This window comes from Lepidochelys kempii, chromosome 6, assembly GCF_965140285.1.
Source record: "Lepidochelys kempii isolate rLepKem1 chromosome 6, rLepKem1.hap1, whole genome shotgun sequence".
NCBI classification, from domain to species: domain Eukaryota; kingdom Metazoa; phylum Chordata; order Testudines; family Cheloniidae; genus Lepidochelys; species Lepidochelys kempii.
In genome coordinates, this window is record NC_136385.1 from 63,775,734 (window position 1) to 63,797,659 (window position 21,926).

General features: G+C 43.5%; 1 protein-coding gene across 20 annotated transcripts in view; it reads left to right on the top strand.

Moving 5' to 3' along the window:
* GPHN (gephyrin) overlaps positions 1-21,926 on the top strand; it is a 590,148-nt gene that overhangs the window by 550,473 nt on the left and 17,749 nt on the right. For all 20 annotated transcript variants that reach the window (XM_073348352.2, XM_073348355.2, XM_073348358.2 and 17 more), the window contains one exon: positions 21,050-21,137. In XM_073348352.2, coding sequence (XP_073204453.1) covers positions 21,050-21,137 — 88 coding nt within the window. The remainder of the gene's footprint in view (positions 1-21,049; positions 21,138-21,926) is intronic.

Here is a 21,926-nt window from a genome sequence, read left to right on the forward strand (position 1 = left end):
GGATGAATTCAGCAACCCACTGTTCTTGTATCTGCAGTTGCTAAGGCAAGATTATCATAGCTCTGGGTTCTCCTCATAAAATTACCAGAACAGATAAACCGTATCAGAATCTCTCACTATGTTGTGCATATCTCTGAACTGTAGCAGCATGGTCTTCCCCTTTAAGGGTCAGGGGCCCAGGGAGCAGTCAATCCTGTTCTATAGAGGAGCCCAACAAGCAGTTGCTGGCATTCATTTGATGGAGCTGGACAACATCTAGTGATTAGGTTTGATGATTCCCAGATAGGGGATATAAAGAAAGGCCTCAGCTACATGAGGTTGCCTGGAACCAGGAGAGGGCTGGGTGTGCACTCTCTTGTGGCTGCAGCAGAAGGCTGCAAGAAGGCAGACAAGCCCTAAACACCCACTATGGGGAAGGTCTGGCCCATTAAGCTATCACAGGCCACACGGACTCACCATCTCAGTTAAGAACAGGACTGTTGCTTTTTCTTATTGTTCAGTTTTCCCAAGTTAAAGAATAAACAGAGCCCCGAGGTAAGAAATATAAACTGAACTGGGTGTGGCCAATTATCTGATCAGGTTCACCAGTCTACAGAACCCTTATAAACAGTTAGCTTCTAAGGAGGGCTATGAGAAAAGCCTCCTCATTTCTCCCCCACTACACACGCACTCTTCTTTAAGCAGATCTTGGCACGCAAGAGAATGTGGCCTAGAATTATAAAGCATCTCCAGCTCCCTATGTTGATTTGATGCCTGTCAGTGAAACTCTGAACAGGTGGCCTCAGGCAAAATCTAGTTTCTCTTTTGCCCCCTTTTCCCTTCTTATTTTTAGTAAACTGTAATTATTAAGCTTACTTGTATAATGTCATATTATGTTATGTACAAAAAAACCCTGTAACTTTTCCTATGACTTCTCTTCATATGTAAACATCTGTTTAAGACATGGCTGCTGACAAGGAGAGGTTTCAAAAATATCATGTTTGTACATACAAAATGTCTGTATCTGAGCAACACTGTTCATATCAGTTTTGCCTTGAAGAGGAGTGTGTAGTCTTGTGTGTATGTTTTTTTCTTTGTTTTAAACACCCTGAACTCAAGTTAATCAAGAGAGGTGTTTTGATGTTCTCTTACAGGAGAAACCCTTAACACTGAGGCTTTGGGTCCAGTGTAAATGGTCTCAAATTCATCATTCCAGCTTCTGTGATCTGACAGTCTCTAAGGACCAAATTCATTGCTGGCATAACCAGATATATCTCCCATGTACTTCAATGGGAGTTGTACCCACTCACACCAGGGATGAATTTGGCCCTCTATCTTTGTATTCATACTCAAATCTTAATCCTTACAAAAATGATTATAAAGTAAGAAACAGTTATAAGAAACTATGTCCAGTTGCCATGTATTAAACTATGAGGAGATTTCTGTGCCATTCTGTTGTTTTGAAGAACTTGGCACTGGTTAAATTATGAGCCCCATTTCTGTCTTGCAGCCATCTCTCAATGTATGGCATCTATCCCATCTTGCATAAGGGCTCTGGAAGAATATCAACTTTGGCACCATGTCTAGTCTTAGACCCACCTGTGCACTGTCATCTTTCTTAGTGCCAGCAACCTTTTTGGTATTATTACTTTGTATAGTAACAATCATCAGTAACATTCCCTTCCAACCACAGCTGAAAATGTTCCACCTCAGAAATGAAAACATTTGAGTGCATCCATATTATCTGTGAGGAAAAGGACAAAAAAGAACTTAACAGTCTTAATGGTCTCCAGACTCATAGGTGAAAACCCTCCTAACTTTTTGGAAGAATTAAGGGACCTGCTGGTAAGTATTATGCTGGAATCCTCAAGGGTCGCTGATCTCAGCTTCAGTTCACAGGCCAGGAATAATTTAGTATTTAATCTCCTGGTTCATATCGAAACCATGAGATTCTGTCCGGCTGTCTCTGGATTCTCACACTGGACCTGACCTGCTGCCTAGGATGGGCCTTTGGAGACACCACAAACACCCAACCTCCCTGGTCAGACCACTATCCACTATCCCCATCCAGGCAAAGGTCAGATCCTTGCATCCATCCTGCCAGGGAAAATCAAAGCTGGTTTGCCCTCAATAATTCTTGAATCCTTTACACTTTCAACTTGCCCTGGGAGAGCAAGCCACTCAGCCACAAAGCTAAGAATCACAAGTTGGTATGTCACTACCTGACAATCACTACTGTCAAAGCCTTGGCCCTGAGTTTCCCAGGTCACGAAGAAGATCACAATAGTTCACAGGTAAACTCCAGTGGATGGAAGTACACAAGCAGAAGACTAAAATGCTGATGACACGCAACCAGATCTGAATCCAGGTATCAACAGTATGATGACTTCCTACAGGATGATGCCACCACAGTAAAGAAACCTCTACCATCACCACCTCCTTTGTCTCTCTCTTCATTGTCTCTCTATCATTCTGTGTCAGTCTAATGGGTAGCTGCCAAAACAGTTCATAAATACACTGGAATAAAATAAGTTACTATTCAAATGTAGAGAAATGTTTTAAAGGAATTAGGAAGATCTCACAGATACATTCATGTCATTCTGAGAGCTCTGACATCTTTAGCCCACGGATGGAGGCATGAAGGAAAATTTTTCTCTAGGAAATACTATTCCTATTAGCAGTAACATCAGTTAGGAGGGTAGTAGAAGTTAATGCCTGAGCCTTTTAGCTGATATCTGACAAAGGATGGAATTTATACAGAACCCCTTTTTATCTAAGTAGCCTAAGTTAGTATCATTATTCCAGCTTTACCCTGAAAGTGACCGAGACAAAAAGCACCATTTTGAACACATGCAAAAAGGAAATAACAAAGAAGGTGAGAGGAATGGAATGCTGTCAGAACATTATAGAGCACACTGGAGAATTCTGAAACTCAGTTAATCTGATGAAATTATTTTTAAGGCCTCCATATGCTTCTATATCCACAACCAAAATGGATAAGGTTGTCTGAGGAAAACATATGAGCCAAAACAAACCCCTTCACATTCAAAAGTACACTCTGCAAGGGGAGTAGCTCTTTCTTTGGCCGAACTAGATAAGGTCATTATTCTACATCTGGAAGATTACTGATATGCAAAACATTCTTCTGACCCATGACAGCATAGTCCTAAAATGGGTGACATATCTTGCTTGCCTTTATGCCCAGCTGCATCCATGATTTTGCAATCTGCCACCTCTACTGAATGAACATGAGAAGACAAATAAATGTTAATCACCATGGGTCAAGTCCTTTTTCAGCCCTTCCTCAGAAAAAAATTTAATTGATCTCAATGAGAGTTTTGTCTGAGTAAAAAATAAGTTCTTCAGAACTTGGCCCCATGAAATTAATAACCTTTCCCTAACTGAAGTTTTCCTCCAGCACACACTTCCATCCTTATCTTTATGGAAAGGAGATGTTCCTTAATTTATCTCAGTCAAAACTGGGAGTTTGCTGTGATTATACAAGGGGAAGGAAGTCTTAAGGTGACTGAGGGAATTCCTAACAGGACTTAACAGCTTTTTACAAGCCATCTCCCATATTGGGAATTCCCTTAGCATGGGGAAGTCCCCAGGAAGTGTAGACTCACATAGCCAATTCTTAACTTCTCCAACCCCCTGCAATCCTCAGTACAGGAGGTGAGGAGGGGTGCAAAAGGGTTGTGGCTGGAGTATACTACACTCCAGCTATCCCCAAATCGGGGCTCATAGCCAGCTGGTGAAGTTTAGAATAGCCCTCCGGCTACTCTGATCTATGGTGCAGTTGATATAGAACCAGCTCCAGCATCACTGCAACCAGCTCCCTCACAGCCCCCAGGCTGTACCCATCCCTACAGCTCTACCTTCTATGATCTTATGAAAAAAACGTTTAATTCTTTAAACCTGTAACTGTCTTGTTTTTAAGTACGGTAGCTGGAGGCCAAGAAAGATGACCCAATTCTGCCTTCATCTACACAGGCATACATCTACAATACCTATGTTGCATGCAAATCTCCTTCTGTCTCTCACTCTCTCTCATGAATTTGTAAAGCACCCATCACAATAAATTCAAAGTGGTAAATGACCAACAGATATTGAAAGCTTCATTTGAGTGAATGAGACTTGTACAAAAGAGAACTCTGTGGAGATGGTCCAGGAAATCGGTAACGAGCTCTGAAAGTTGTAGCATGACAGCACCTTGATAATTCAGTCGCTGCTAAATGCTCCAGTTCAGTTTTGGAAACTCTGCTGATCGTGTTGCAGAATGGTAGGTGATGCTGCATGCTGTCTGTGTTGTTACTTGTTTTCCAGATTAAGTAGCATAACTGAATGATCTAACTGCATGAGTTTCAAACTGCTGATAAATGGGTTGTGTCACAGAAGGGGTTACCTGCTTTAAAAAACAAGTTATAGTAAAATCTCATTAAAAATCAACAACAGGATCAGCAAAAATGAGCTGTCTAGCAGACATTGGTCTCTATCTGAAGGTCAAACAAAATTGTACTATAAATTTGGGGATACTTTAAAGTGGTGCTTTTAGACACTGAATTGTTTATTGAAGGATTCTTTGGTGCAGTTTTATTCATCAAGATAAAATAAAACCTTTTGCAAGTTGGTGTATGTTTTGCTGATGTTTGCATCGCTTTCCAGTCAGGCTGCTGGTTCAAGCTATTGAGTTCCTTTGTACTTTTCTAGGTCAGCTTAAAGACAGCTCAGTAGTCATAACTATTGATATATGCTTTCTACATACTGGCCTGGAGGGCTGGAAGATTTCCATGATTGTAGAAAGGATTCCCATTCTGGAAAAATGCCATCGTCCAAACCTTTTCCAATCTGATTAAATCAAGTTGCACTTCTACATCAGCTTGTTAGATTTGTATTGCATGCTGCTGCTGCCAAGTTACAGCCTATCCTCAGCCTCCATACCAGAATGTATTGTGCAGTCTGCTCTGCAAAAGAGAGAGAGGAGGGGCAATAAAACACACAGCAAAACTGGTGATGTGCTTGTTAAATTGGCACAGTTAGCAGAGAATATTAAAATAGACTTAACAGCACACTGACTCTTTAAGCAAAGCGCAATGTCTGCAGTTTCCAAAATATGTAAACAAAGCACATCCCTGCTTCTTAGTGCAGAAGTAATCTGCTGAAAGTGGGGATTTCTAATTATCCAGGGAAGTTTGGATCTCTGCTTAATTAGCTACATGCACAGCTTCATAAATTTCATATTTTCCTTACAGAGAAAATATTCTCATCAGCTCTATCTCCAGTACATACAAAGTTGTAAGTAGCAATAAAATACAAAGATTATGATTTGTGAATCTGTATTACCAATGTACTGTTCTTTTGTGTCAAAAAAGCTGCATTATTTTCTCATGTGAGTCTTTCCCATGGAAAACTCATTTAGGTGTAAGTTACTTATCTGCTCTTCTTCACCATAATATCTTAGTACGTGGCCTAATTTCTCAGTGAAGGAAATGTCCAGGAATGGCATTTTCAACCAAACATATGAAATGATTTGCCATGCCAGATCAGATCATTAGTCCATCAAATCCAGTATCCTGACTCTAGCAATAGTTGGTGTTTTCAGAGTAAGCCCAAAATCTCCAATCTGTACCTGCCCAATTAAGCAGTGGTGTAAACAGGGTTTTTATCCCGCACTTCTCATAGACTGTATTATGCCCTGAAGAATGTTGTTGATCCTGTTCTTAACATGTCCACTTACAAATGTTATTTTGCCTTTTATTTTAGAATCCAAGTACTTTCCAAATACTTTTTCTTTCCCCATCTATCCAGAACGAAGCTGTTCATTGTTTGTACAGAAGATGAAGCGAGAGACAAAATTAACAGCTGTTGTCTGGCTGTGATTTAAATATTTTTTTAAATGCCATTCAAATGTTAAAACTTTGCCTTCATAATGACAACTCAGCCGGCAAACTCCTTCAGTTTATAATAATAACAATAATAATAAATAATAAATTAATATAATATAATAGTTATGTAGTGTTTTTCATCCTCAAGGATTGTAAAGTATTTTGTAAACATAGCTAAAAGGAATGTGGAATAGTGTGGTTATAAAGATTTTATAAGGTATGAGCTGTGGATGCCCTATATTACTCAACTGGTGAAGCCAAGGGTGAGTTATGCAGGTCATCCCAAAAGAATTGTAATAAAACCCTTACACAAATCAAACAATCAAGGACTTTTTATATGACTCATGTTAAAGAAAAACTTCCAAATTTTCAGAAAAGTTTAATTTACCCCTGAATTACTCTAGTTTTAAGATAGCATAATGCCATTGAAATTAGTGGCATTATGCCATCATAAAACTGAAGTAAGAGTGGTGAATTGAACTGTCAATGAGCGTTATTTTTCATCTTCCTTTATCATTGTTATTTTATGTATTTATTTTGATTTATACATAAAAATAGCTAAAAGAGCTCCTATTCTATTGCTCTAAGTGACTTTGACAACAACTAAATATGCATTTACACATTTTTTACAACTCCCTCCAACAATAACTAATAAATACCGAATTGCTGTTAACCCACATTCCTTGCTATGCTTACAATTCCTTACCCCTTCCCAAAAGCTAGTCAGAATAGATGGCCTTTGCAGCATTCCCTTAAGAATAGATTTGGGCTGTTTTAGACTGAGGGTGAATGTGGGTTCCAAATTAATGAGCCCGTGATGAGAATACCCTGCTAGAAACTCACTCTCTTCTATAAAAAGAGGGCTCTAGCTCAAGCCTCTTTTGACCACAGCTGCAATGGTATAGCATAGGGAGAGACGTGGATATAAAAAAGAAACCTTCACAATATCCTAGCCATATATAAATAAAAAAAGCTGTCCTTGCTGTTGCTACTACCTGACCACCTAGTAGCAGCTGGTAATCTAGCCCAATCCTTAGATCGTGGACATGAACAACAAAAACAGGACATGAACCCTCAAACTATGGGGCAGATACTAGCTTTACCATATCTTCTGGTCACCTCAACCAACAACCCAGTCTTACCCAGACCTAGTTTCAGCCAGCTAGACCTCTCCCATTCCTCTATCATCCAGACCTTGGGTAAGGCGATTCACTTCTCTGGTTGGGTCTGATATGACTGGTTTTCAGAGCTAGGTATCATCAGCACACAGAAGGCCCAGCGATCCATGTCTTCTCATTAACTCTTCCAACAGCCATCTAGCCACATTAAACAAATGGGGTGACAAAATAAAATTCTACAGAACCCCAAATTAGAATACCCTCAACAGCAGGAGTAATTGTCCACTACCAGCCTTTGAGAAATTAAGCAAGATAAGAATAAAGCCACCCAAAATAGTCCCACATACTCTCACTTGGGTCTGCAGGTGAGTCAACACCACCTCATTGTATCAAAGGCAACTCCTAAACTGGAAAATATCAGCATGGACACCTGACAATTATCTGTTGCCAGGAGGAGATCCAGCCAACAATGCAACCCACACAGCCTCCATGCTGTATCTGTATCTCAGTCTGTACCCAAGCGGACAAGGGTCAAGGAGAACTGGGACAACTAGATATTGGGAGAGTTATCTTAATCAAAATTGGAAGATTAGATATAGAGTGATAATTGGTCACATCACCAAAATCAAGCGATTGTTTTATGAACAGCAGCTGCACATGTGCTTTTTCAAGGGAAGCTGGCATTCAACTCATCTTCAAGGATTCACTAATATTTTCCATCAACAGTTCCTCCCCATTGGCCTCCAGAAACCAGGAAAGACCTGAGTCTCAAGCACAGGTTGTTGAATAAAGTGATCCTAGTACCTTAGACTCTAGAGGGTGACACTGGCCAAAACTCCCATCAGAGAAGCCTTTTCATTTGTCTTCTCAAGAACACACACTTTCACACAGAGGGAGACAGTTTTGCTTGAATCTCAGCAATTTTAAATGCAAGTTAAAAATAAATTTCCTCATAAGTGGAACTTAAATTAGCCACCAAGTGTAGGCAGCTTGAATTAATCAAGCGGCCCAGTATTAAAAACAAACCTGCTTATCAATATTTTGCAGATGCTGTCATGGAGTCACGTGCCTCGCACATAGCCACCCCCGGGCAGTGTGTATCACAGGCCAGAGGAGGCTGAGCCTCCCCAAACAGCCCGGCATGGCCCCGCCCATGCTTCTCCACAGGCCCTCTCCTGGCTGCTTCCAGTTCCCACTCTTCCCCTGTGGCCCAGGCTGTGGCTGGAGTGGGCTGGCCCGGGCTGGGGATGCTCCGGTAGCCTGGGGCGGGGGTGCCGGTGGCCATGGTGGGAGTGCTCTGGGCTCCAGCAGGGGAGAGGGGGCAGAAAGGGTGGGGGAGGGAGGAGGCCTTGGGCAGAAGGGGAGGGGCCAGGGGCTAGCCTCCCCCAACGGGTGGTTCACCGCTGCCCATGCAGCCACCTTAAAAAAAATCTTTATTGCAGTCAATTGACTGTGGGCTCCATGGCACCATCAGCACTCTCTGTCTTTCCTCCTGCTTCACTTTGTTGCAAGCCATCTATAAACCAAGGTGACCTTTAAGGCCAAAGCCAGGGGAGAGGGTGAAAATGAGGGGCACTGATAGAGAATGGTCTATCAGAGGAAATTTCTTCTCCCAAGCCGTCCGGAAATATTCAGGTTTGAATAGTTTCTGAAGGCAGACTCTTGGAACAGGCCCCTCATCCAGATGAGGAGGTATTCCTCATATTGAATTGAAGTAATGGTTGGTCCATGACATGAATTTCCAAATTCCCTATATCCAATCCCAACCCAAAAACCAGCAGTTACTTTGTGGTTAGTAGCATACTGAATAAGAAGTATTGTGGCAGAGAAGCCAAGCACACAATCTCAGAAATTAATCAATCTTCCATTGGTTCAGGATTGTTCCATACACTGTGTATGTGTGTCAAGGGGTGGGGGCACTAGTTTATGTTAAAGGAACTCACATGTAAATGCTGTAGATGTAAACTGATTATAAATTAGCTAACTTCAATATTTTGGAAGTTCTGTATGGTTTCTTCTGCTCTGCTGTGTTTAGTCTGTATTAGTCGGAAGCTTCACCCCTCCATGCTCCCAATTCACATAGTAGCATCAGTACTAATGTTAGTCATTATCCTCAGATAGTTGTTCAACATGTCAAAAATGAAAACTGAAATGTGTGTGTAAGAAAAAGATTGCTGGTGTATTAGAGACAGAATTAGGAATTGAGTTTGTTTTTATTTTTCAATATCTGTCTTTTAGTTGCATCACATCAGACTCCTCAAATATGGAGAGTCTTTATACCAACATGTTTTCCCACCACCACACTGTTTCCCATGAAAAGTACAGAGAGGCTTGTAATGTGTGTAGCAGAATGTGAAAAAGTGTGTATGTTCTAGAGGATGCAGATATGTGAATGGCTTTATCAGAGTCCTGTAGTGGAGATGAGAAGCAAGTTTCAGACAATATAAAGTTGAAGGTTTTTTTATGCCTAATTATGTCATGTTTTGGTTCCATTGTTGTACATATTGAATAAATTGGACTGGTGATGAACAGGATTATAGTATGTAATTTTAATCAATGGGTTTTCTTTGTGAACCACAGAGGTCCTTCTTCCTACAGTGAGTCTCTGGAAAATAATACTGAGATTAAAGAAATGTCATGTTTAAAAAAATACTAAAGATCATAAACACAATAAGTGAATCACTAATTATGAAGCCTGTCATCTGATTTCTTTGGTCTGTTTGCTGAGACCACCAGCAAGGTGGCCAATTAGTGCCTAATGTAGTGGGTATTGTGATGTGGCTATCTATCCATGAGGCACAAAACTAACATAGCTAATTTTCTATAGCCTGGACTAGCCGTCAGATACTGGTGACTTTTGATTATTACTAACCTAAATTGAATAAAAATGACTGTCCGCAGCCTATTACCCTCCATTGGAGCCATCCAGTCTCCCAGAGAGAATATTCCCACCAGCATGGAGACAAATAAGAGGGGACATGCTAAAAGTATATAATGAATGGTAGAGAGAAGGTAGACCAGGAACGTCTATTCTCCCTGTCTTGTGCAAAGAAGAGCAAGAAGACTTTCAGTGAAATTAAAAGGTGGCAAATCCACAACTGATCAGAGGAAATACTTTTTCAATAATGCATAACTAGACTCTGGAACTCATTGCCTCAAGAATTTAGCAAGATTCTAACGTGATTGTATATTCATATGGATCTCAAGAATATCCAGACTCGTAATTCTTCTTCAAGTTATTGTCCCTACGGGTGCTCCATGTCAGGCTGTGCATGTGCCTGTTCCCTCCTGATCTGAGATTTTGTCAGTCGTGTCCACAGGTCCAGCCTGTGCCCAACACCCTCATACTCTGATGCAAGGATATACAGGGAGGGGTGGACCTGCACCACCACTCCAGTTCCTTCTCCATCACCTGTGTCTTGAGATGGAAAATCAGTGTCAGCTTACTAGCTGACCCAGCTTGTTACTCTTCTGTCTTATTTGTCTTCAATGCCTGGGCCAGACGGCAGCATGTACGTTTGTATCACCCCTGGCAAGACTACACTTGTGATGTCTCCACACCTACCTCAGGTCTGCCTACACCCACAACAAGCACAACGTGTCCAAGCAGGTGTCAATACCTGTGAGGTTCCTTGACCGCCTCAGCTAGTGGAAGGATCCCCTGAAGGTTTGTGTGGGAATTCCATTCGTACATACTTCCACCACAAAGATCATCAAAAGCACTGCCTCCATTCTAGGGTGAGATGCTCATTCCAGGATTTCACAGCCCAAGGCAAATGGACCCCCCAAAAAATGTCTTTCCATATCAGCATTCTCAGACTCAAAGCAGTCCTTTATGCTTGCAGCAACTTCCTAACCAGCATCAGGAGCCACTCACAGTAATGCTAGACAACAGAGTTGCAATCTATTATATAAATCACCAAGGAGGTGCAAGATCCCAGGCTTTATATGCAGAGTCCATAAAATTACGGAATTGCTGCATATCCTACTGCATAGAGATCTCAGCGATTAATGATGATTATTAATGATTTGGAGGATGGCGTGGACTGCACCCTCAGCAAGTTTGCAGATGACACTAAACTGGGAGGAGTGGTAGATACGCTGGAGGGGAGGGATAGGATACAGAGGGATCTAGACAAATTAGAGGATTGGGCCAAAAGAAATCTGATGAGGTTCAACAAGGACAAGTGCAGAGTCCTGCACTTAGGACAGAAGAAGCCCATGCATTGCTACAGACTAGGGACCGAATGGCTAGGCAGCGGTTCTGCAGAAAAGGACCTAGGGGTTACAGTGGACGAGAAGCTGGATATGAGTCAACAGTGTGCCCTTGTTGCGAAGAAGGCTAATGGCATTTTGGGCTGTATAAGTAGGGGCACTGCCAGCAGATCGAGGGACATGATCGTTCCCCTCTATTCGACATTGGTGAGGCCTCATCTGGAGTACTGTGTCCAGTTTTGGGCCCCACACTACAAGAAGGATGTGGAAAAATTGGAAAGAGTCCAGCAGAGGGCAACAAAAATGATTAGGTGACTGGAGCACATGACTTATGAGGAGAGGCTGATGTAACTGGGATTGTTTAGTCTGCAGAAGAGAAGAATGAGGGGGGATTTGATAGCTGCTTTCAACTACCTGAAAGGGAGTTCCAAAGAGGATGGATCTAGACTGTTCTCAGTGGTAGCAGATGACAGGACAAGGAGTAATGGTCTCAAGTTGCAGTGGGGGAGGTTTAGGTTGGATATTAGGAAAATCTTTTTCACTAGGAGGGTGGTGAAGCACTGGAATGCGTTACCTAGGGAGGTGGTGGAATCTCCTTCCATTGAGGTTTTTAAGGTCAGGCTTGACAAAGTCCTGGCTGGGATGATTTAGTTGGGGATTGGTCCTGCTTTGAGCAGGAGGCTGGACTAGATGACCTCCTGAGGTCTCTTTCAACCCTGATATTCTATGATTCTACGATTCTATCAGGGCTACAGAACGCCATAGCAGACTGCCTGAGCAGCCATTTCCATCTCTTCGTAACACCATTTAATGTGAAGTGCCAGCACTTCTGCTCAAGGAGTCAACATGGTCGCAACTTGCTCGGAGATGCCCTCCTTCTCCTGAGGCCATGTGTCCTATTTTATGCTTACCCTGCAATGCCATTGCTCCTCAAATTCCTGAACAAACTGCAACAAGAGAGATTGATGTCCATTCTTATAGCACCATAATGGCCAACACTTGTTTGGTTCCCAGATCTACTTCACCTATCCCTGAAGCTACCTGTTTGTCTTCCTCTGACAGTGAACCTTCTGACTCAAGAGTTCAGCACCATGACCCACCCCAACCTCTCATCATTGCACCTCAAAGCCTGGCTCCGTATGCTCTCTGGCATAGAACAGGCTTGCTCTGCAGAGGTTCAGATAGTTCTGCTGAATAGTATAAAACCCGCCACAAGGACAACTTACCTTCAGAAATTGAAATGTTTTCAAGTGTGGTGTGCCCAATGATCCATATCTTCTCTCAAGTGTTTCCTCACACACATTCTAGATTTCCTGCAAAATTTAAAAACCATGGGTTTACTTCTGAGCTCAGTTAAGGTTCACCTGGCTGCCACTGCAGCCTTTCACCTCCCCACATCAAGGCATTTTCAGTCTTTGCTCAGACGACCACTGTGAGATTCATTAAGGGTCTATTTAACCTTTTCTTCCCATCAAAAAACCTCCTCCACAGTGTGATCTCAAAGAGAAAACTGCCATTTGAACCTATGGGGAGTTGTTCTCTCCTTCATTTTTCTTTTAAATCCTCATAGCCATCCCCATCGCCAGAAGAGTTGGGTAGGACTCTTTTGGTTGACCCACTGTACAGGATGTTTTATGGCAACAAGGTGACAATACATCCCCACCCTCGCTTTCTACCAAAAGTTTCATCATAATTTCACATTAATTAGGACATTCATCTACCAGTGTTTTGACCCAAACCTCACTCCACCAGAGAGAGAAGCCAGTCTCTAGACACTGGATGTAAGAAGAGCTCTCACCTTTTACCTTGATAGGACTAAGCCTTTCAGGGCTTTTCCCAGACTCTTTACTTCCATCTGGAAAAATTGAAAGGACACCCAATGTCAACCCTAAGATTGCGAAAATGGGTTTCGAGATGCATCTTGAGCTGTCACAATGCCGCAGATACACATCCTTCATTTAGGGTGACTGCCTATTCCACCACGGCTCAGTCTACCCCTGTGGCCTTATTGAAGACCAGATCTATCTTGGACATTTTCAAAGTCCACCACCTAGTCTTCAGTGCACACATTTTCCGAGCACTATACAATTGTGCATGCTTCTAGAGCTGCCATGGCCTTTGGTGAGGTTATTCTATAGTCTGTATTGCATCTGTCTCTTCAGCATCCTTCTTCATAATTGAGGTACTGCTTGGGAATCTCCTGATGTGGCACACTTATAGGAACAATTACTCAAATAAAAAGAAAAGAGGTTACTTAACTTGTTCAGAAACTGGCGTTCTTTGAGATGTTTATCCCTACAGATTCTCCACTACCTGCCTGCCTTCCCCTCTACTTTTGAGTCATTTTTTGTGGGCTTCATGGTCGAAAAGGAACTGGAGCGGCAGCAGGTCCACCTATCCCTATATATCCTCTTACAAGGGCATGAGGATATGTAGGGCTCAGGCACAGACTCATGGACGCTACTGACAAAATCTCCAATCAGGAGAGCATGGATGCACGCAAATCTTGAAGTGGACCATTCATAGGGACAAAACATGTCAGAGAACTCCAGTTACTGTACAAGGAAAGTAACCTCTCCTTCATGATGATAAATATTTTGGAAGGGATATTAAATCTCATGTTTCAGGGCTTAAGACAATCTCTGACTATTAGAAATCAGAATGAGATGCAATGTGGGGGCATATTTTCTCACATCTGCCTCCTGCAAGGTTTTGATACTTTCCTCTGAAGCTTCTGGTAGTGGTCACTGTTAGAGACAGGCTACTAACCTAGATGGACTATGTGTATAATGAAGTATGGCAATTCCTTAGTTCCACCATAATGGCCCATTATTCTTCACAGGCTCCTGGAAATGAGTATTTGCAGATGGGATCTTGTTCTGTTATCAGTTTTATCAGTGTCCAGGCTGAAATTCCTTTTGAAGTTTTTAAGGTCAGGCTTGACAAAGTCCTGGGTGAGATGATTTAGTTGGTCCTGCTTTGAGCAGGGGGTTGGACTAGATGACCTCCCGAGGTCTCTTCCAACCCTAATATTCTATGATTCTATGGGTATGTCTACACTACGAAATTAGGTCGAATTTATAGAAGTCGGTTTTTTAGAAATCGGTTTTATATATTCAAGTGTGTGTGTCCCCACAGAAAATGCTCTAAGTGCATTAAGTGCATTAACTCGGCGGAGTGCTTCCACAGTACCGAGGCAAGCGTCGACGTCCGGAGCATTGCACTGTGGGTAGCTATCCCACAGTTCCCACAGTCTCCACTACCCATTGGAATTCTGGGTGGAGATCCCAATGCCTGGTGGGGCTAAAACATTGTCACAGGTGGTTCTGGGTACATGTCATCAGGCCCCCCTTCCCTCCCTCCCTCCGTGAAAGAAAGGGAAGACAATCGTTTTGCGCTTTTTTTCCTGGATTACCCGTGCAGACGCCATACCACAGCAAGCATGGAGCCCGCTCAGCTCACCGTCACCATATGTCTCCTGGGTGCTGGCAGACGTGGTACTGCATTGCTACACAGCAGCAGCAACCCATTGCCTTATGGCAGCAGACGGTACAGTAGGACTGGTAGCCGTCATCGTCATGTCCGAGATGCTCCTGGTCGCCTCTGTGAGGTCGATCAGGAGCGCCTGGGCAGACATGGGCGCAGGGACTAAATTTGGAGTGACTTGATCAGGTCATTATCTTTAGTCCTGCAGTCAGTCCTATTGAACCATCCTATGGTGAGCAGGCAGGCGATACGGATTGCTAGCAGTCCTATTGTACCATCTTCTGCCGAGCAGCCACGAGATGTGGATGGCATGCAGTCCTTCTGCACCATCTGCTGCCAGCCAAAGATGTAAAAGATAGATGGAGTGTATCAAAACAAGAAATAGACCAGATTCGTTTTGTACTCATTTGCAACCCCCCCCCCCCCCGCCGCCCCCGTCTAGGGGACTCATTCCTCTAGGTCACACTGCAGTCACTCACAGAGAAGGTGCAGCGAGGTAAATCTAGCCATGTATCAATCAGAGGCCAGACCAACCTGCTTGTTCCAATAAGAACAGTAACTTAGGTGCACCATTTCTTATTGGAACCCTCCGTGAAGTCCTGCCTGAAATACTCCTTGATGTAAAGCCACCCCCTTTGTTGATTTTAACTCCCTGTAAGCCAACCCTGTAAGCCATGTCGTCAGTCACCCCTCCCTGCGTCAGAGCAACGGCAGACAATCGTGCATCTGAGTTGAGAGTGTTGTCCAGAGCAGTCACAATGGAGCACTCTGGGATAGCTCCCGGAGGCCAATACCGTCGAATTGTGTCCACAGTACCCCAAATTCGACCCGGCAAGGCCGATTTAAGCGCTAATCCACTTGTTAGGGGTGGAGTAAGGAAATCGATTTTAAGAGCCCTTTAAGTCGAAATAAAGGGTTTCATCATGTGGATGGGTGCAGGTTTACATCGATTTAACACTGCTAAATTCGACCTAAAGTCCTAGTGTAGACCAGGGCTATGATTCTAAGTAAAGGGTAGGGCATTTTTAGCAGATCTTCATATGTGAAATGAAACCAGAGGAAATCAGAATGAGCTCAGGGATGACCACTTTTAAGCTTACTTAAAAACCTGCCTTTTTTGCAGAAGCCTTCTTACAATGATAATATATTGCCGGGGGTGGGGAGTGCAGGGCAAAGAAAGAAGGGAAAGATTCTGAGGTTTAACTCAGAAAGATGGCAAGAGCAGGGTCTGTTATGGCCTAAAATTGATGTTAATAGGAATTCTGAATTCAGAGGCTAGATCAGATGTGGGCAAACTATGGCCCGCGGGCCACATCCGGCCCACGGGACCATCGTGCCTGGTCCTTGAGCTCCCGGCCGGGGAGGCTAGCCCTCCCTCCCTTCCCCCCGCAACTATGCCGCTGCACAGGCAACACTATGGGTGGCGGGGCTGCGTGCTTCTGCAGGTCAGCACGGCAGTGTGTCTGACTCCGGCCGAGTGGCGCAGCTGCTAGACGTGCTGCTCTGAGCGGCGTGATAAGGGGGCCGGGCCCAAGGGGTTGGATAAGGGGCAGGGGATCCCGGGGGGCGGGCAGGGGATGGGGGCAGTTGGATGAGGTGAAGGTTATGGGGGGCAGGTAGGGGATGGGGAACAGGGGCAGTTGGATAGGCATGTCAGGGGATGGGGGTGTGGATGGGGTCGGGGCAGTCAGGGGACAGGGAGCGGGGGGGGTTGGATAGGGGGTGGGGTCCCAGGGGAGTGGTTAGCGTCGGGGGGGGGGGTCTCGGGTGGGGCTGGTCAGGGGACAAGGAGTTGATGGGTCAGGAGTTCTGAGCAGGGCAGCGAGGGGGTGGGAAGTGGGAGGGGTCGGCTGGGGGCAGGGGCCAGGCTGTTTGGGGAGGCACAGTCTTCCCTACCCAGCCCTCCATACAGTTTTGCAACTCCGATGTGGCCCTTGGGCCAAAAAGTTTGCCCCCACCCCGGGCTGGATTCTACACAGATAAAGGCTTCATAACTGTGATAGACAAATTTCATTAGCTGGTTTGCAGATAACTCAGGCTAAATAATCTTGGTGTGATTTCACAATTAATATTTCAATTCATAAGTCAAGACAAAGCACAATATCCATTAGAGAGCAGTATAGACATTCTGACCAAGATTTTCAAAAATAGGAACTTTAATTTAGACTCCCAGTTCCATATTAAAGTACTTAAATATGTGACCTGACTTTCAAAAGTTCTGACAACTCAGCAACTTCCATTAATCTCAACGAGTGCTGCTGGAAGCTGATCACTTTTGCAATTCAGGCTTCTTATTTAGGCACTTAAATATGGATTTGGGAGACTAACTTTAGGCTCCTATTTTTTGAAATCTTGGCCACCATGTGAAATTGAAATAGTAAGAGGGGTTTATACGGAGATCAAAATCCTCCACTCACAATTCTTAAATCATACAGATTCTATTTAACTAAAACAAAGAGATTTTGTCTTTTTGTGGGGTTTTTTCGTCCCAGCTGGTTTCTCTTTCCTTGAGCAAAGCACCTTAAATTCCTGTACCTCCCAGCTGTAGTATAGTCATATCCCATGTGTCCACCTATGAGGTCTGTGCAGTGAGGAGGCTCAGTAAGTGTCCACACTGTAAGCACTAAAACTGGGGAGCTGCTCCAGCCATGGTTTGCAGGGAGAAGGAGGAGGTCTGAGGCTGAAGGTCTGCTGTGAGCTCCATCATTAGCCCCAAAGACATTTGGGGCAGTAAGAGATCAGCAGCCCCTCATGACTTTGGGAGGAATGCGAAGGTGAGCAGCTACAGAGACCTTTGTTGAAAGGGGAAAGCAGCCAAAGTTGTGGGTACAGAAGAGCAAGAGAACTGCATTTCTGGTCTTTTCTGTGTAACATTGAATGAATTCTGGGAAACATGGCCTTGGGAGGAAAATGTGGGTAGTTTGGGGGGGTCAGAAACAGAAACTATTTGGGAACACCTGCTCTAAATTTATGCTTTTGAACATGAGGACAGAACAGATGAAAAATCTGATGCTGAAGATTGCTAAACACTACAGTTTGTTATGGAGTGTTGAATGGAAATCCTACATAAACAAAACACCAGAAAAATGGAGTGGGTAGTATCATATGTCTGCAGAAGTTTAAGGGGAAAGAGTTTGAATGTAATATATTGGAGAAAAATTATTCTAGTGTTTATTTTATGTAAACTTTGTAGGGGGGTTTTGGTCAGTGCCACTGTGTTTTATCTACTATGTACTATAAGGGGCAATTGACGTAATACCATGTACTGGAAGATACACTAATTTGCTCATAATCGGAGTCAGCCATATACTGGAAGGGCTGGTTATTTCAGTTAATGTTCCCCCTATATTGGCAAAGTACAACTCTTTATTACCAATGTCTGTTATTTATCAGCCCCTAACCATTTTCCTGCACACCCAACCTCCACCCACACCAAACAGTATTGCCTGTGAATTTTCCTAGTCAGTGTATGGGTCTACCCTTCAGTTGTATGTAATGACTGGTGGGTAGCAAGTCATTGTGGCTCTCCAGCAGTTTGCAACAGCATCCTAGCATCTCTGGTGTACAACTATATAAACAGAAGAAAGGATAGATGGTTTGGAACTTGGAAGTTATTTTAATCCATGTCACTCAGATTTGAAGATGAAAGTTTGGATACTTAACAATAAATAGGAGTACTTGTGGCACCTTAGAGACTAACAAATTTATTTGAGCATAAGTTTCATCAAGTGAGCTGTAGCTCACGAAAGCTTATGCTCAAATAAATTTGTTAGTCTCTAAGGTGCAACAAGTACTCCTTTTCTTTTTGCGGATACAAACTAACACGACTGCTACTCTGACACTTAACAATAAATGTTTATTTTTAAAAAAATAAGATGTCAGCATGATAGTGAAGAACGGATTGGTTAGATATGTTATTAAGGGTCCTTTCATTACTTAGGCCCATTTACATTATTTTCACCATTAAATACAGTGTATTCCTGATTCTACATCAATCTGAATCTCTACTTCAACATAGGATGCAAAGTATTTATCTGTTTGAAGCGCTCGGCGTGTGAACCTGTGTCTATTCTAGTGTATGTTATGTTGGGAGACAGCCCGACTTTCCCTTGGTTGACTGTGGAATAAAACTAGCAAAAAAGCTTGGAAATTGGGATTGACTTTAGACAATGTGCTGAGGACCAAGCAAAGGGATCACTCTCACCTTTTTTTATCTTTATTAATGGATTTATTGCTCATGACAATGGGAGACTAATAGCATGGACTAGAGCCTGGCAAAGTGTAGTCAGGCACTTTGCAAACTTCCCACAAACAACTGTTCCAATACACCTAAATCCTAACCTGAAGGTAATTTTGCTTTTCCAGTGCTAGATCCCCTTATGCTGCTCTGCCAGTACACCTCAGTCCTAACCTGTAGTGCCCCCTATTGCTCTAGTCCTGCACATTTATATACCTCTACCAATGATCCTATAGACCTCTTGGCAAGAACTGTATCAATAGACCACTTGGCCAGAACTATATCAAATTACGTGGTGTTTGATTAGATCACTTGCTCATGAGTAAAAGTGGCTAATCTACTTAAGAAGGGAGTGCAGTCTTATGAAAGAAAACAGAGAATGGTGTAACACTACTGCAAAAAAAAAGCAAACATAATTTTGGGATGTATTAGCAGGAATATTGTAAGCAAGACACAAGAAGTAATTGTTCTGCTCTACTCCGTGCTGATTAGGCCTCAATTGTAGTATTGTGTCCACTTCTGAGTGCCACATTTCAGGAATGATGTGGACAAATTGTAGAAAGTCCAGAGAAGAGTACCAAAAATGATTAAAGGTCTAGAAAACATGACCTACGAGGGAAGATTGAAAAAACTGGATTTGTTTAGTCTGCAGAAGAGAAGACTGAGAGGGGCATGACAATAGTCTTCAAAAACATAAAAGGTTGTTACAAGGAGGCAGGACAAAAATTGTTCTCCTTAACCTCAATATAGGACAAGAAACAATGGTCTTAAATTACAGCAATGGCGATTTAGGTTTCACATTAGGAAAAACTTCCTAACTGTCAGGGTGATTAAGCATTGGAATAAAATGCCTAGGGAGATTGTGGAATCTCCGTCATTGGAGATTTTTAAGAGCAGGTTAGACAAACACCTATCAGAGATGGTGCAGATCAGAGGAGAACAAACTATGGCCAGCGGGCCACATCCAGCCTGCGGGACCGTCTTGCCCAGCCCCTGAGCTCCTGGCCGGGGAGGCTAGCCCCTGGCCCCTCCCCTGCTCTTCTTCCTCCCCCGCAGCTATGCCACCATGCGGGCAGCGCTCTGGGAGGCGGGGCTGCGTGCTCCTGCAGGGCACGGCAGCACAGCAGCGTTTCTGGCTCCAGCTGGGCAGCACGACTGCCAGACATGCTGCCCTGAGCGTCATGGTAAGGGGGCAGAGCCGGGGGTTGAATAAGGGGCAGGGGGTCCTGGGGGGCAGTCAGGGAGCAGGGGGCAGTTGGATGGGGCGGAGGTTGTGGGGGGGGCGGTCGGGATGGGGAACAGGGGGCGGTTGGATAGGGCAGAGGTTTGGGGAGGGGGCAGGAGATGGGGAATGGGGGGTGGTTAGATAGGGGGTGGGGTCCCGGGGCATGGTTAGGGGCAGGGGTTCCCGGGAGGGGACGGTCAGGGGACAAGGAGCAGGCGGGGTTGGATGGGTTGGGGATTCTGAGGGGGGCAGTCAGGGGGCAGGAAGTGGGAGGTGTTGGATAGGGGGCAAGGGCCAGGCTGTTTGGGGAGGCACAGCCTTTCCTACCCAGCCCTCCATACAGTTTTGCACCCCGATGTGGCCCAAAAAGTTTGCCCACCCCTAGTCTGATAATACTTAGTCCAGCCATGAATGCAGGGAACTGGATTATATCAGTGGTTCTTAACCAGGGTTACGCGTACCCCTGGGGGTATGCAGAGGTCTTCCAGGGGATACATCAACTCATCTAGGTATTTGCCTAGTTTTACAACAGGCTACATAAAAAGCACTAGCAACTTCAGTAGAAACTAAAATTTCATACAGACAAAATGTGAAAGTAAGCAATTTTTCAGTAATAGTGCGCTGTGACAGTTTTGTATTTTTATGTCTGATTTTGTAAGCAAGTAGTTTTTAAGTGAGGTGAAACTTGGTGTATGCAAGACAAATCAGACTCCTGAAAGGAGTACAGTAGTCTGGAAAGGTTGAGAACTGCTGGACTAGATGACCATTTCAGATCCCTTCCAGTCCTACGATTTTATGATTACCTCATATTTTATGTGTGCAAAGATCTATTCATGTTTTATTTTATGCAGTACCTAAAAATATTTCTCTGGCCATTAATCTCTTTGCTTTGATTTTCTTGCAGCCCAGATGATTTACTGAATGCACTGAATGAGGGTATCAGCCGTGCGGATGTTATTATCACATCAGGAGGCGTGTCCATGGGTGAAAAGGTATAAGCTGAAGCATGGTTGCTACATTGCAATAAGAATACCAGGCATGAGGTCAGGAGTTCCTGATGGCAACTGCAAATGTATTCATGATTATTTCCAGGACATCCCAGGTCCCTGGACCCAGCGCTGCTGGATTAATTAAAAAAATATTTTTTAATATTGTCCTTTTTTATGCTTTTGTTTCAATACTGTAGTGGGTGTATGATATTTCTGGGAAGATTCTAAGTGGTGTTGGAATCAGCACTTTCCAAAATCTTGTTGTATCTAGTTTTCATTTAAGGAGTGATCATATAAATTTAGTGCTGGTGAAAGGTGCTGAATTGACAGCATCTGAAGACTGAAGACTTCTTTTTATCCATAGAGTAGGTAAAACGTGGGTAGTAGCAGTGAAAGCTACTCTGCAAGTGAATGTGTAAAACTGGCTCATTCTTACTGAAAGATTTGTTCTCTGAGTGTATCAGAACTATATCTGCTGACCTTAAAATAGTTTTTGTTGTGTTTTATTCCTCTTACCTCTGCAGAGACAGCACACATAAAAGACAGTGAACTAGATTCTTTGCCTGCTTGTGAATCATCAACAGAATTGTTTGCTAAGTTGCAGTTGGTAGCACCTGTGCAAAATCAGTGAAGACAGGTGTCACAAAGGGGATAAATGGGCCTGCAGAACCTTTAAAACTTCTGGTGACATAGGAGAAGGAAAAAACTCAAAATGACTTTTTTATCCCAGGTTGTTTTTGCAGGAGTGGCAGTTAAAATAAACATTTATCTAGGTGTAACAGAGCAGATTTT